General features: G+C 39.0%; 2 protein-coding genes across 2 annotated transcripts; one reads left to right on the forward strand and one right to left on the reverse strand.

Annotated features, from left to right (window-relative positions):
- Nucleotides 1-768: 768 nt before the first annotated feature.
- slc25a25a (solute carrier family 25 member 25a) lies at nucleotides 769-5,922 on the reverse strand. The gene is made up of 10 exons (XM_056729466.1): nucleotides 5,676-5,922; nucleotides 4,740-4,866; nucleotides 4,543-4,630; nucleotides 4,307-4,418; nucleotides 3,467-3,625; nucleotides 2,720-2,872; nucleotides 2,530-2,637; nucleotides 2,281-2,448; nucleotides 2,044-2,194; nucleotides 769-1,962 (listed from the first exon to the last, which is right to left on the reverse strand). The coding sequence occupies exons 1-10, from the start codon at nucleotides 5,832-5,834 to the stop codon at nucleotides 1,778-1,780; spliced, it is 1,410 nt and encodes a 469-aa protein (XP_056585444.1). The 5' UTR covers nucleotides 5,835-5,922; the 3' UTR covers nucleotides 769-1,777.
- A 4,729-nt stretch (nucleotides 5,923-10,651) lies between these two features.
- On the forward strand, nucleotides 10,652-13,321 carry naif1 (nuclear apoptosis inducing factor 1). The gene is made up of 3 exons (XM_056729525.1): nucleotides 10,652-11,509; nucleotides 12,143-12,190; nucleotides 12,273-13,321. The coding sequence occupies exons 1-3, from the start codon at nucleotides 10,939-10,941 to the stop codon at nucleotides 12,725-12,727; spliced, it is 1,074 nt and encodes a 357-aa protein (XP_056585503.1). The 5' UTR covers nucleotides 10,652-10,938; the 3' UTR covers nucleotides 12,728-13,321.
- Nucleotides 13,322-13,483: the final 162 nt, after the last annotated feature.

Genomic DNA, 13,483 nt, shown 5'->3' on the forward strand with positions numbered 1-13,483 from the left:
GACTGTAGAAACCAGTTGTAAGTGGGTCAGAACCTTCATATTGGGCAATCATATCTTCATCTATTAACTGCGACATAGTGTTGTATACAATACAATGGTTATGTTTTACACATAAATATATGAAGAGTTTGGTTCCAAAATCACATATCATGTTTTTTGTCATGTTATGTTTTTGTGTTTTTTGTTAGCTAGCTGTATTTTTTGAGTTATGGCTTAAATCAAAACAAACCAAATGCATTTTGATTTATATTAATTGAAATGCACAATAAAATAACACGATTTCTGAAGATCAGATCTCATTTTGAAACCAAAGTCTTCATATGAGGATATATATATAATTCACATATATTTGCATACATGGCCAAAATTCACTGGGCTGGAGTCCAATAGGAGACTTTTTTCATTTTTAAACCGTATATGCAGAAAATGCCACTTGTATGTGTGAAATGTGGATCATGTTTTTGAGTCCATTTCATGAATAGACTCCTTCCCTCCTTTAAATTCACTTGCTGGACTTCGGTCACTCATATTTCTAGCGTTGAATATATGAATTGTGAACGATTACATTAAAAATGTATTCTACGTTAATAAAGGCATTTACGTCAAAGACAAACCCCACTTATTAATTACAAGGATTCACATTATAGTTCAACCACTAGTGTTTTTGTAACCAAACTGTTATGGTAACGCACTGGATGAATTATTATTCAATGTATTAACAGACCATTACAATTATTTGTTCAACACAAAAACACTACAGACAAGAGATTAATATTACATTTTTTATTGAAAAAATAAATCATTTACGTTTTGAAATCTAAAACAAGACTGTTGTTACAACAAAACTGACATACTCAAATCACTCCATTCCTGAGAACATCCGTCTCAAAGCAGCTTTCACAATCTAAATCACATCATGACCTCTTAAACACAAACCTCCATGTATTTTAATTAGTGTACTTGAAAGCCCTTAACCCAAGCAATACTGCAAGTGAGCATATTATGTGCATTTATTAGCTGAACATTTGGTCAATTACAGAACATTCACACCCATTAAAGAACGTTACACGTTTACAGTCATCACTTAAAAGCTTCCATTCAACATCGACTAAGACAAAGTGCATTAATTCTCCAAATCAACCAGACATTATTTTACATTAAGGCAAAGCTAAGAACTTCAATGTGTGCAGTTTCATAAAAATATAAAGAACCGAGTTTCATAGAAGTAAAATCCTGATAAACGGATGGGAAATACTGGTTTCAATTAAGATGTGCTCTTGAAAAGTGCCAAGAAACACTTCACCAGATGCCACAACATAAATATCTGGTTGTTCTATATAATTATTTTACTTCAGTCAAAGTACAGCAGCGTTTTTCCTGGGTAGTGCAAGTTCAGCATTACATGTCAAGATTTTGCAGTAAAATATTGACGGTTGTTTGTAGTGTTGGACACATCTGCACCTGCCAAACCAAAGAGCGGCACATCATCGGTGCTCACACACACACACACACGTGCGCGTGCAGTTGGTCCCTGATTTCAGCTTCCAAACATTCAAACTTGAACACAGTGGCTCTTTTCTAACGATGTAGAACAATTAATAAATAAATAATTTAAGGGAGGATTCTTCCCGTTCCCCTGGTAAAATACTTTCACTTGTGCATGTTAATAAACAGCTCCTTCACTTTCTCACATTCACAGAATGAGTTGGGTTCCACACCTGAAGGTTCAAAACCCAAAGATTTGCGCCTCTAGTCCCTTTAGATTTTCATAGGTTCCTCATCTTGACTGCACTCCTAACGTCGACTTGATGTGCTCGTAGATGACATAGCTGATGCTGACAGCAGGGATGACCTTGAGGAAGTTTGCAGTCAGACCCCGGTAGAGACCCGTCGGCCCCTCTGTCTTTATGATCTGTTTGAACAGCCCCGTCATGGAGACCTGCGACACACCCTCAACCACGGCTGAAGAAGAAACGAGGTCATGATCATGAGGTGCGTTTGTGACAACATCAAAATAAAAGCACACAGAAAACGAGAGCTCACCTTGTGCCTGGATGCGTGTCCGTATGAGAGCAAGAGGATAGCTGGCGAGCTGACCGCACGTGCTGGAGACTGTACCACAGGCCAGAAGCACAAACACGCCAGGATCTGGACTGTCCGTACCGTAACGCTCAAGCCAGTTGTTCTTTAATGTCTATCGGGACAATATTGCAGAAGGTAAGTTTTCATTTTCATTTTCTTGAAGAAATTACCAATGATTTACTGAGTTTCTCTGCCCACCTCATAGACCGCCAGATCAATGCCAGCGTACGGAATGATGCCCAACATGTTGGGAACGTAGCCTTTGTAGAAGGCCGAGACCCCCTCTACCCGCAGGATCCGTCTGGCACAGTCGGAGATCCCTTTGTACTGGCCCGTCTTTCTTAACGCCAGGCGAGTTTTGAGAACCTTAACACGTGACGAGACAGACGTCGGTCAGCACAGGGGCAGGTTGAACACATGAATTTCTCAAAGGTGACAGATTCTCACCTCCATGGGGTAGATGGTGCTCTGCGCGATGACTCCTGCCAGGGAACCCGCTACAAAACGCTCTGCAATCCCAAGAGTTTCCCGATTGCTGCCCATCAGACGTTTGATCTGAGTTAAAACAGAGAGACGATTACTTCAATGTCATCACACTTGATTGTTTGTGCAATCAAAATCAGGTCAGAGTAGGTACCTGTTCATAAGCCATGAACTTGAGGGCTGATTCAGGGGCGATTTTAATGATGTTGATACCATTGCCTCTCCATAAAGACCGCATCCCTCCTTCTTTGATCATCTGTGTGAGCCCGTTCACAATACACATGTTGTTGCTATGGGAACCGTGCACCTGAGACAGAGAAACAAGTTGATTGTTACACGGTCTGCCAGGAATGACATCAATGATTACGTCTTTGTTAAGGTTCAGCAGTAAGGTCATTGCTTTCTGCTTGATCGAGATTTCAGGCTTGACGACAGGAACCAAAGTTACATTTTGTAAAAGCAGGTGAAAGGAATTGGTCAAAGTCTGACCCTTGGCTGACGCAGACGAGAGACAGATTTCACTGTTGCCAACATCCAACGAAAGGTGGACTTGCGAAACTGTCGCTAATCGAACCAATCAGAGCGCAGGACAGAGGGTGTGCTTGACTTCTCGGATTGTGATTGGTTGTCTTGACAATACGGTCAAGATCAGTTCACTGGAACACTTATGAACCGATTCTGTCCTTGTGTAACTTTTTATGAATTCGATCAATTGCTCTGGTTTTACTACAGGCTTCCTGTGAAGTTATGAAACTGTTCTGCTCTTATGGCCCGTTTTAATCTCTAAAGGAAGAGAGATTGTCGCAACAGCTTTTAGATCGTTTAATGACAATAAGAATACAATCCAAAAGCCGATTCTTTAGGAGACCATTAAAGGCGTGTAATGAAAAGCGGATCTCACCTGCATGAGGACTTTGAGTCGATCGAGTGGGGCGGTGAAGGTTCGAGAAACGACTCCAGCACCTCCACCAGCAACCAGGTGTCTCCACCACATTCCAGTCAAGTGCTCCTCTGTGGTGAACTCATCTGGAACAATGAGGTTCTCACCCACATCGAAGATCTACAGAGAAAGACACCAAAACCCACACTGAAATATCCATTCTGTACATTTGAAGTCAATAAAATCAATTAGATTATTAGGCATGCTTTCACTTGAGAGAATGATAACAATCTCATGAACAGAAGTCAACTGTTAAACATGACCTTGGCAGCTGCAGTGTGTGCGTCAGCAGCCTGTGACCTGATCGCTGACGCAGTCAAAAATCTTACAACTAATCCACATGTTTTCTAAGTACACAAAGGTGCTGTTTGATTTCAAAATCCATTGCACACTTTGCGAACCCTCGTGAACTTGCACATTGCAAAAGAGGGTCCGACTTCTGCGTCGGTCTCATTACACACTTTTAGACAAAGGCCAAGGTCAAAGGGCAACAATCTTAGTCTTCTTTCAGACGGTAACATCACATTGATAGCAGTGAACTTCTAGTGGACAGGATTAGACGCTGTTCATGCTACAGACTAGTTAAGATTAAGTGTCTGCATAAAACAGGATCATGTCCTAGATCGGCGTGTTCTGCTTGGGTGGGTATTTTTAGGGACCGTCAGTCTAACCCGTATCATATTGTGTAGACAAGCCCTACACTATTTTAGCCAAGCAAACAATCTAATCAACGCAAACGTGGAATACAGATGCGTGTATCACATCACCTGTACAGTTCATGCTAGTAAGAGAAATGCTTACTGTCGAGTGTTTCCAGTACAGGATGATTTCTGGTATGTTCTCGGCAGGCTGTTGTGAAGGACTCTGCTTCCATTCATTCCAGTCAAAGGTCATTGTGCCATTCTTGTCCATGCTACACAAGAACAAAATACAATGGAGACAAAAAGAAAAGCATTTAAAGAACTAGCCGTAAAAAAAAAACCTAAGAATTGATCAAAGCAACACACAGGAAGTGTGATATTTTATTCTGGTCTTACCTTTCAAGGACTCTCTCTGCCTGCTGCTGGGAAATGTGGACGCCAAGATCTCGAAGTGAACTCACGATGTCTGCAACATTCAAATGACCTGAGGAACAAAACATGAGTTCATCATCAGCCTTTTATTTGTAAAATATTAAGTTATATTTTCGATAGTCGGTTATGTGTGAATGAAGTCACGCATCAAGGTGTAATACCTGCATTTTTCCTATCCAGGCTTTTGAAGACGAGCTTCAGATCTTTCTCGTGGTCTTGGAGGTAGTGAACAAACTCTTCAAAGTCTAGTTGCCCATCAAGGTCTTTCTCTTCAGTTTTCAATGCTTTCTGTTGGGCAAAAGATTGCATACAGGTCTTAATGGAAGCAGATATGATCGGTGTTGGAAAATCCTGAACAAACCAACGCAAAGCACATCTGCACAATGATCACAGACTTAAACGGTCAAACCGGGACGGAGAGAATTATAACATTGGAAGGCAAAGACTAAGCTTTAACCACCTACAAGAAATCACATTCATAGCCATTTCATAAATACGAAAAACTAATGCCACCCACAAAGTTAAACCAATTTAGCTATAGACTTGAATAAAAACTCACATTCAGACTCTAATCTGTTGCCATGGTAACTTATTTCGCATGAAAGTCTAATATCTAATATCAAATCAGTTGATAAAAGTGTTGCGTGCATGCACTAATACAGAAATTGAAATAACCACAATGCAAATCCTAAACTCAATCTATGGATCGGAGAAATTCATTCATTCATTCATTATAGTCTACTAACAGAGGCGCGGTATACAATATCATAATGCAATTTAAGAAAGATTAAGGCACAAGTACAGACCATCAAACACATAAACACGACAAATGTCGCTTGAGGTTCGAAGAACACATTTTAAAACACGCTTTCATTATTAGAGTAATATACAGTCGCTCTTTTGTCATTTCAGGATGTAGAAGTCCATATATGGTCATCTGATCGAAAGTGCGCGCAGAAAGAGGAATGAACGCCGGAAACGCCGTGAGTCATGACAAAAACGTGCAGTTATTTCAATAAAAAAATACGAAGGTTTAACCATAGTTTTAAATCAACCGTTGTGTAAAGTAAATCATGTTAATTTTATAACCGAATTACCTTTCTCCATTTCTGATAGGTGGAGAATTCCTGGGACGCCAGAAGGACACTGAGTTTAAAGATCGACTTCAGCTCGGAAGGTAATCCATTCGACTCAAAATACTCCACTTCGATCTGATCGGAGTTCGGGACAGGCACATAAAGGCACAGGCACAACATCTTACAAATAATATAAAAGTCTACGACGATAGATAAATAAATAAATACTGCGGAAGCGTCTCGTATGTCGGGCGGTGAAAGGCTGAAATGCCGGCAAAGACATCAGGAGCCGGTTATGACGAGAAAAATCCTACGACACGCCCACGCAATGAAAACTGCGGCTTCTGATTGGCTACTTACGGGTGATTTAAGGCGCTCCCTCTGACGGAGAGTCCAAACGACCAATGGAATGCAAATGGTCTCTCTGGAATGTGAAACCCCCCTACACTACGCTTCTGGCTGAGAGGAATGTCATCATGGGCTTCCAGACGGAACCCCATGTGATGCTGGAAAATTTCCAGGGTTGTGGCTTTAGGGGGAGGGCTCTCACCAAATATCTGATCCGTAGGCGTGGCTTGTTGGTTTTGACTAAATTCTTGGTGTTTCAAGTCTTAGGAAACCTTACACTAACCCACACCCTTAATAACCTGAACCTAACAATCTAAACTACCTTCGATTGTTAAACTAACCAAAACAAACGGTTTCGTGATGACGTCACACTGGAAACCAAGGATTCAGAGGGGGATACGGCTACGTTCACTGGTCATGCGCACTTCAATACCGCATAATTTTTGTCACGCTGACAACAGTTAATTACTTTTTATTAATTGTAAGGTTAGGTTTAGGGTTGGTTTAGATGTAACTAATGTAGTTTATGGCGAGATTTTGCATCCCTTCTAGCCACAATGAATTTCCAGAACAAGACGAGTCACTAACACAATTTCCTCAAGTGAAACTCCTCACAACATTGAGAAATTATCTCATGACTGTGAGGAAACACATCATGTCATCAGACCAAATACAAAGTTCATATTAAACACTTAAATGGCGCATTGGGTTAATAGGTAAAGTCGGTTTGCCCATGTTAATAAAAACAGATTAATTTCTTTGATGGATAATCAATGGTTAACGCTCGTGAAATTATACTTATTATCTGTTTAACATTGTGCAGTGGATTAAAACATGAACTGCATTCAAATTAAAGGGTTGCTTGTAAACTTTGGACTATTAATTGCTGACCAACAGAATGCTGCACCACATAAACTCATTAGAATAATTTGATATAACACACACTGTGTATGGTAGCGTTCTTGACATGTTTAAATTACAATATCATTAGTTTTTATCTCCATGAATAATTAATTTGTCCACATATAAATGGCCGTGTTGTAGTGTTGTCTTCTGATATGTGGCTGCACTTTGGCTTAACCTGCAGCAAAGCTGTCTGCTCCGGTTGCAAATGACGTCAGAGTCCGTCGGAGGACAAGCCATCGTGCCAAAACTGACTCTGATTTATAAGATAGTATTAATAGGATATCAAGCACACTGCATAGAAAAATCTCAAGATTGAAGATGTACAATTGTTATGAACATTCATAAATAAATATTATATAATTAAAATATTTTTTTTAATTAAACAATGGTTTTCAATATATTCCATGTGTTTTTTATATATTTATAATAGTTGCTGTCTTCCCAAACCAAAAAATGGCATTTCTTTGTGTTGGTCTAAAGTTCTTAGCAGTTTAGTAAAATATTGCAACATTATTAATTAGCATGACTTTTGTACTGTATGGCACAGTCAGATCCCAGGAGAACATCAGACTGGTTTTACGACAGAATTTGACTCCAGTGCTCTCTAAAAACTATTTTAGTCCAGTCACACACTGGGGTCAGTATCACACGCAGACACACGCTTCAGGAGTCAGTTCAGATCTCTTATTTCATCAGATGGACTTGTGGGAGTTCTGCCCGACAACCTTTATAAACCTGTCATAATTCCACACTGATTTTATATTTATACCATAAATAGACGTATGCGTACTGCAGCGTGATGGTGCAATATGAAAATATCTTAATGAATGAATAAGATCTTTTCAATCCCAAATATGTAATGAAATCACTGTCACTCGAAACAAAAACAAACAAACATGTTTTTGAATAATTATCATTCTGATCACTAAAGTGCAATACAGTTACACTACACTGATAGCATCCTAATCGTTTATCTATTTATGTCATGTACAAAAACATCCTATACATGCCAGGCAGTTATAACATGTTTTACGTTCAACCTGTCCTATAGCGGACAAGATATGTACATTAACCACAGAACAAAGTCAAGGGCACGTTCCAGGTTAACATTCATCACAGTGTGTTTGTTTTGATGTCATACTGGATTACGTCTGATTGTTCATGCTTGAAGTGCATCCCATAAACTTTACCGGGAGAGTGAAAAACAGGACACGTTATCTTCCACTTTACGTGCAATAACCAGCTTCATGTGTATCTTTCAGTAAAGGGACAGTGGTCCACAGACAGAACACGTCAACAATGATTTTGCTGAGATTTTCAAGTTCTCTTATCAACAACAGAAAAGCCAAGCTTCAAAAAGTGACGAACAGAGGGAGTTATTGAAAACATGTTTTTTAACAAAGCCAGCTGTTACTAGAAAATGAACATAAATATAACATTATGTAATCATATAAATAATATTTAACAAGTAATATAAAATCATAGGAAAATATGTATTTATGTAAAAGAAACATTAAGGGCCGGTTTTCGGACAGGGTATAAGACTGGTCCCACACTAACTTGTCTTGATCGATTTGGAGTGACATATCTTTAAATATATTAGTGCGATTGTTTTGTCTGGAGGTGCACACATGTAATGTTTTTTGTGAGGTATGTTTTTTAAACCATTTAAATATCCTATTTAGCTAAAGCCTTGTCCTGCCTTAAACTAATTCCTGTCCGAGAAACTGCCCCTATGTGCACTGAAAAATAATCACCAAAGAAGGAGGTAAAAAACCTGCAAACACGTAAAAAAACGAACACTTTAAAAAAATTATTGCTGACATTGTAAGTATTTTCTGACATGCACACACAATATGGATTCATTAGCTGGACCACCACTACACTTTCAAGCCTATGAACTTTATTTCCTGTGATTTGTGTTCATCCTTGACATTTTTGACATTTGAATTGTCACACTTTGTAATTTGGAAGTGATTTAGTGTGTTATGTTGTTATTACATTAAGACTAAAAAAGACTTTAAACACAATGTCCTGCCATAGTTGTAGATGCCAGTGAAAGCCCTGTGATATAAAAAGCCAGGGCAATCCTCTTCTCTCTCATGTGACTCTATGAGAACATGTGTGATTAGTATGTACTTTAGTCTTGACTCTTGACCAATACAAGATGTGTTAGAGAGTCATCTGTGAGAACTGTGAGGGTTGCTAGACCTGACAGCTTCATCACTGAATTAATTATCATTTTAAATGATAACCGCTGCTGTGGACAAATCCACAATGTTTCATAATAACAGCATACCCTTACAAAAATAAGCATCATTTTAAGTAAGTTGAAGTATATTTTAGAAACTGTACACTGTGTTTATATGCCAAGTGCATAATGTATATGTATACTTATATACTAATATTATGTACTAGTGGTACATAAGTTTATTATTTCAATACTGTTTGGGAGTCGGATGGCCCTCTTTACCCTTTCAATAGAGTATACTTAGAACATTGTAATTGTAATATACACAAAATATGTGTCAATATAGCGCCGAGTATGGCTGCTGCGTCGTGAGCTCCAAACCAACTTTGTCATTTTTTGTTTGTTTTGTCGACCTTCCTTATGTTATTTATACTGGATACTGTTTGCCTTATTGTTTGGTGTTAAACTTGTACAGAAATGATGTGTAAATGTGTATAAGAAATGTCTGTCATACTGCCATGTTGGTTGGAACTGCACCCAAGTTTTACACCTACTGTTGCACCTGCGTATATGGTTGAGTGACAATAAAGGGATTTGATTTGAAATATAGAGTACAAGTATTGACTGAATATAGTATCATTTTCTTGTGTAATTTAAAGTATATTACATAGAAATAAATAAAATTGAGATGAAAAGTTTACTTTTTTATTATTATACTAATAGCACACTTAAATAATATTTTTTTTGTAAAGGTAATATAACTTCTCTGGTTATGTGTTTCCTGTTCACAGGCAGCCAACTCCTCTGTTAAATTCCTTCCATTTAAATAAGTAATCTTATTCTAAGAAGTCGGCTTTCTCAAGCAATGATAGAAATCAGAATTCTCCGAAACGTTCTGCCTTGACTGCATTAGGGCCACTTTTATTAATTCTTTGAAGCTCTGCAGGTTCAAGAGAAAAAATATTTTATTAGATCGATGTATTGCTTACTGTAACTGAAATTCAAAGCATTCCTTTCCATCTGTTCTGATAACCTATTATGACGTATTTGATATTTAGCCGTAAATTTGCTCACACCCAAAATAACAATCATAAAATGCTTAGAAAAGCCCCACAGTGCACATTGTGAAAAGTGCTATATAAATAGAACTGAAAAGATCAAATCATCACAGACCAGGTGACAAATGTCCACCAAGCTTGTCAATGATGGGACCGCCCTGCCGGTGTTCTTTAACTATTTTTAGACGGTTCTGTTTTGACAACAGTTTGGCAGGTATACACTTGTTTCAGGCGGATATAAGGGATTGTGTGTCACTCTTTGTTGGCTAAATGAAGGGCTCAAGCTGGGAAAAATCCTTTTAATCCTTGCTCACCATTGATGAAATTAAATACCAATGTCTGAGAATAACTAACAATGTTATTAAAACTCAACAACACGTCCTAATACTACAAATGTCTCAATGTCTTGACTTGCATATAAATAATTGTACATTACAATGTTTGGAGTATTCACAGGTGCTCTTGAGTTTTGTATATACGATCAAGAGTTAAATACTCTGCTTATATCTGTAAACTAATTCACCATTTTCGCCAATAAAGGTCATGAAAAAAAATAATTGGTTCTCAATTTATCACTATGTAAATTTTTATTTTAGATGCATTTTTTACTGTCTCGATGTTTTGTGACAGTTTGTTATCAAGCTGCTCCCTCTTCTGGCGGACAAATGAATCGCTATCCCGTGCAGCACTGCGGTTCAAATCAGAACACTCTCCACCAATGATATAAGAGAACGCCATCACCGATTGGAAGTTAGCCAATGGGAGTCGTAGGAAGTGGCAAATGGGCGGGACACCAACGTTGGAAGAGGAGTCGATTCAGGAAGCCATTACGCTGCGCATTCGTGTCAATCCTAAAAATCTTACTATTTTTACGTATTCTACGCAATTTTATTTTCACCCCACAACTCAAAATAAACCCTTTATGGCATCTCAGGCCAAAAAGAGAAAAACGAACTTCTCCGAAAGGGAGGTGGAGATCATCGTGGAGGAGATGGAAAAGCAAAAACACGTTTTGGTGAACCATTTTAACGCGGGCGTCACGCACATCGCAAAGAACAACGCATGGGTCGAAATCATGAAGCGCGTGAACGCCGTCACCACCTGCCAGCGCGAGCTCGCGGAGGTCAAGAAGAAGTGGTCCGATTTAAAGACGGAGGTGCGACGGAAAGTGGCGCAAGCGCGGGCGGCCATGGAAGGCACGGGGGACTGCTCCTCCATTCCCGTCATCCTCACATCCATGCAGCAGCGCATTTGCAATCTGCTGGGAGAAGCGACGATCATCAGCCTGCCGGCGGCGGAGGCGGGCACGGAGATCGCTGCGCCCATCAGCTCCGTCGCAACGTTAGCGCAAAGTAAGACGTTGGCGTAATTGTTGCGCTACTGCGTACATTAACGTGCGTTACGTCCTGCAAGTGCAGAGTGTGAGAAATTGAGAATCCATCACTGTGTGCCAGATAATGACTGATTTAATAACAAACACTGTCGTTATATTTGTGTAGTTGATGGATAACGTCCCGTATGAAAATAACTATGGTTTTACTACATAGTTTAAAGTTTATTAATACAAAGGAAAACAGCCTGACAAATATAATATAAAAGCAGGGTTCTAAGTGTACTTTTTTTTAATCCAAATTTTAGGTCAAATCTAAAGCAAAGTATGTAGTTTATGTGGCCACAACATCTTTTAAGTTTCACCACTTTTTGTAGATGTTAAGGTTCATTTCCTAAGATTGTACTTTTGTGTTTTAAACATCCCATATAATATCTCAGTTATAATAAGCTTAAATAATGTCACATTATTATCATTATTCTAAATAAAGTGAGGAAAAATATACAAACATTATTTTAGTGTCAAAAATGCATGTAACATCTTTTCAAACGTTCTCTTAAAAAACAAAATGTGATAATACAAATGAAATAAATTCACAAAAAAAGAATGTCAACAAAACTATTGTTGATTGCATAACTGAACTTTTCTGCAACAGGTATTCAACCAGCGACAGCAGCGGCATGTGAAATAAAAACGATTGAAGGTGAGATTTCACTGACTTTCTGTCTTCATCTGGATTTTAAACAATGAACAATATTAAGACGTGTGTGTTCGTGCCCATGCAGACGAGACGACGTATCACACGCTGGAAGAAGGGATGGTGGAGTACTGCACCACTGAGACCCCGGTGACGGTCACGCCCGTGGAGATGCTGGCGACACAGGCCGAGTGTTCGTCCAAACCTCAAGATCTGAAGAGCCGCATCGCCCTCAACTCCGCCAAGCTGCTTCAGGAGCATCGCGTCACCAACCTGCACATCCGTGAGATCTCCCAGCACCTGGAGAACCAGAACGACCTGCTGCAGATGATCCGGCGCTCGCAGGAGGCTCAGGCCTGTGCGCAGGAGAGACAGGCTCAGGCTCTGGAGGGCACACAGGCGGCTCTGTTGGCCTTCGTTCAGATGTTCAGACCGGCCCTTAAGGATCTCAGAAAGTTCTTACAGAACGCAAATAGCTCAAACGCTGCGGCTGTCGCAGAGAATGTGGAGGGGGTCCCGCCCCCTTCAGAAGGTGGACAATAGACGTGTGCTTGGTTTTTCTGAATGTTTGTGTGTTGTGAATGTGTGTGTGTTGAGTCTGGTTGTGGTCTATAGAATAGACCGGATATACCATGTAAAGTTTGTGCAGTATGGGTGGATGAAGGGATGGAGAAATGTGGATACTAGGACTTTAACTGCAGTAGCAAAGAAGCTTTTGACGTCTGCAATATTTTCATAATATATTTTTTATTTGCCTCACAGCAGTTTGGTAGCTACAGATATATTTTAAGTTATGAAATATATGTATATTTTTTGTATACTACTTGTGTGGACTATGACAAGTGTTGCATGCAAACTCTCATAAACACAAACACAGTGTCTCATGTTTGTGGAAAACTGGCTGGTAAGAAATGTTTCCAGTGGCCGGAAGATTTAATGAAGACGTTTGTTTTTGTACAACATATGCTAAATAAAGAAACTCTCTTACAAGTCTGTGTTTACTTACTCATTCTTTTCATATATTTCTTTCTTTTTTTAATATTAGCCTTAAATTATTAATTATACATGATATACCGATAAACCGTTGTATATATGTTTTTATTTATATACATATAGAACTGACTTCTATCTCTTTTCTATGTAAAAAAACTTAACTTAGCTCTGTATACTGTGGTAGGCTTTTTGAGACCAGTTTTATTGCACTTATGCTTTTCGTTGTTCCAACTGCTTCCATTGTTTATCTTATTTGTAAGTCGCTTTGGAAAAAAATACTAAATGTAAATGTTTAAAGCATTTAAT

The sequence above is a fragment of the Triplophysa dalaica genome, chromosome 18 (assembly GCF_015846415.1).
Source record: "Triplophysa dalaica isolate WHDGS20190420 chromosome 18, ASM1584641v1, whole genome shotgun sequence".
NCBI classification, from domain to species: domain Eukaryota; kingdom Metazoa; phylum Chordata; class Actinopteri; order Cypriniformes; family Nemacheilidae; genus Triplophysa; species Triplophysa dalaica.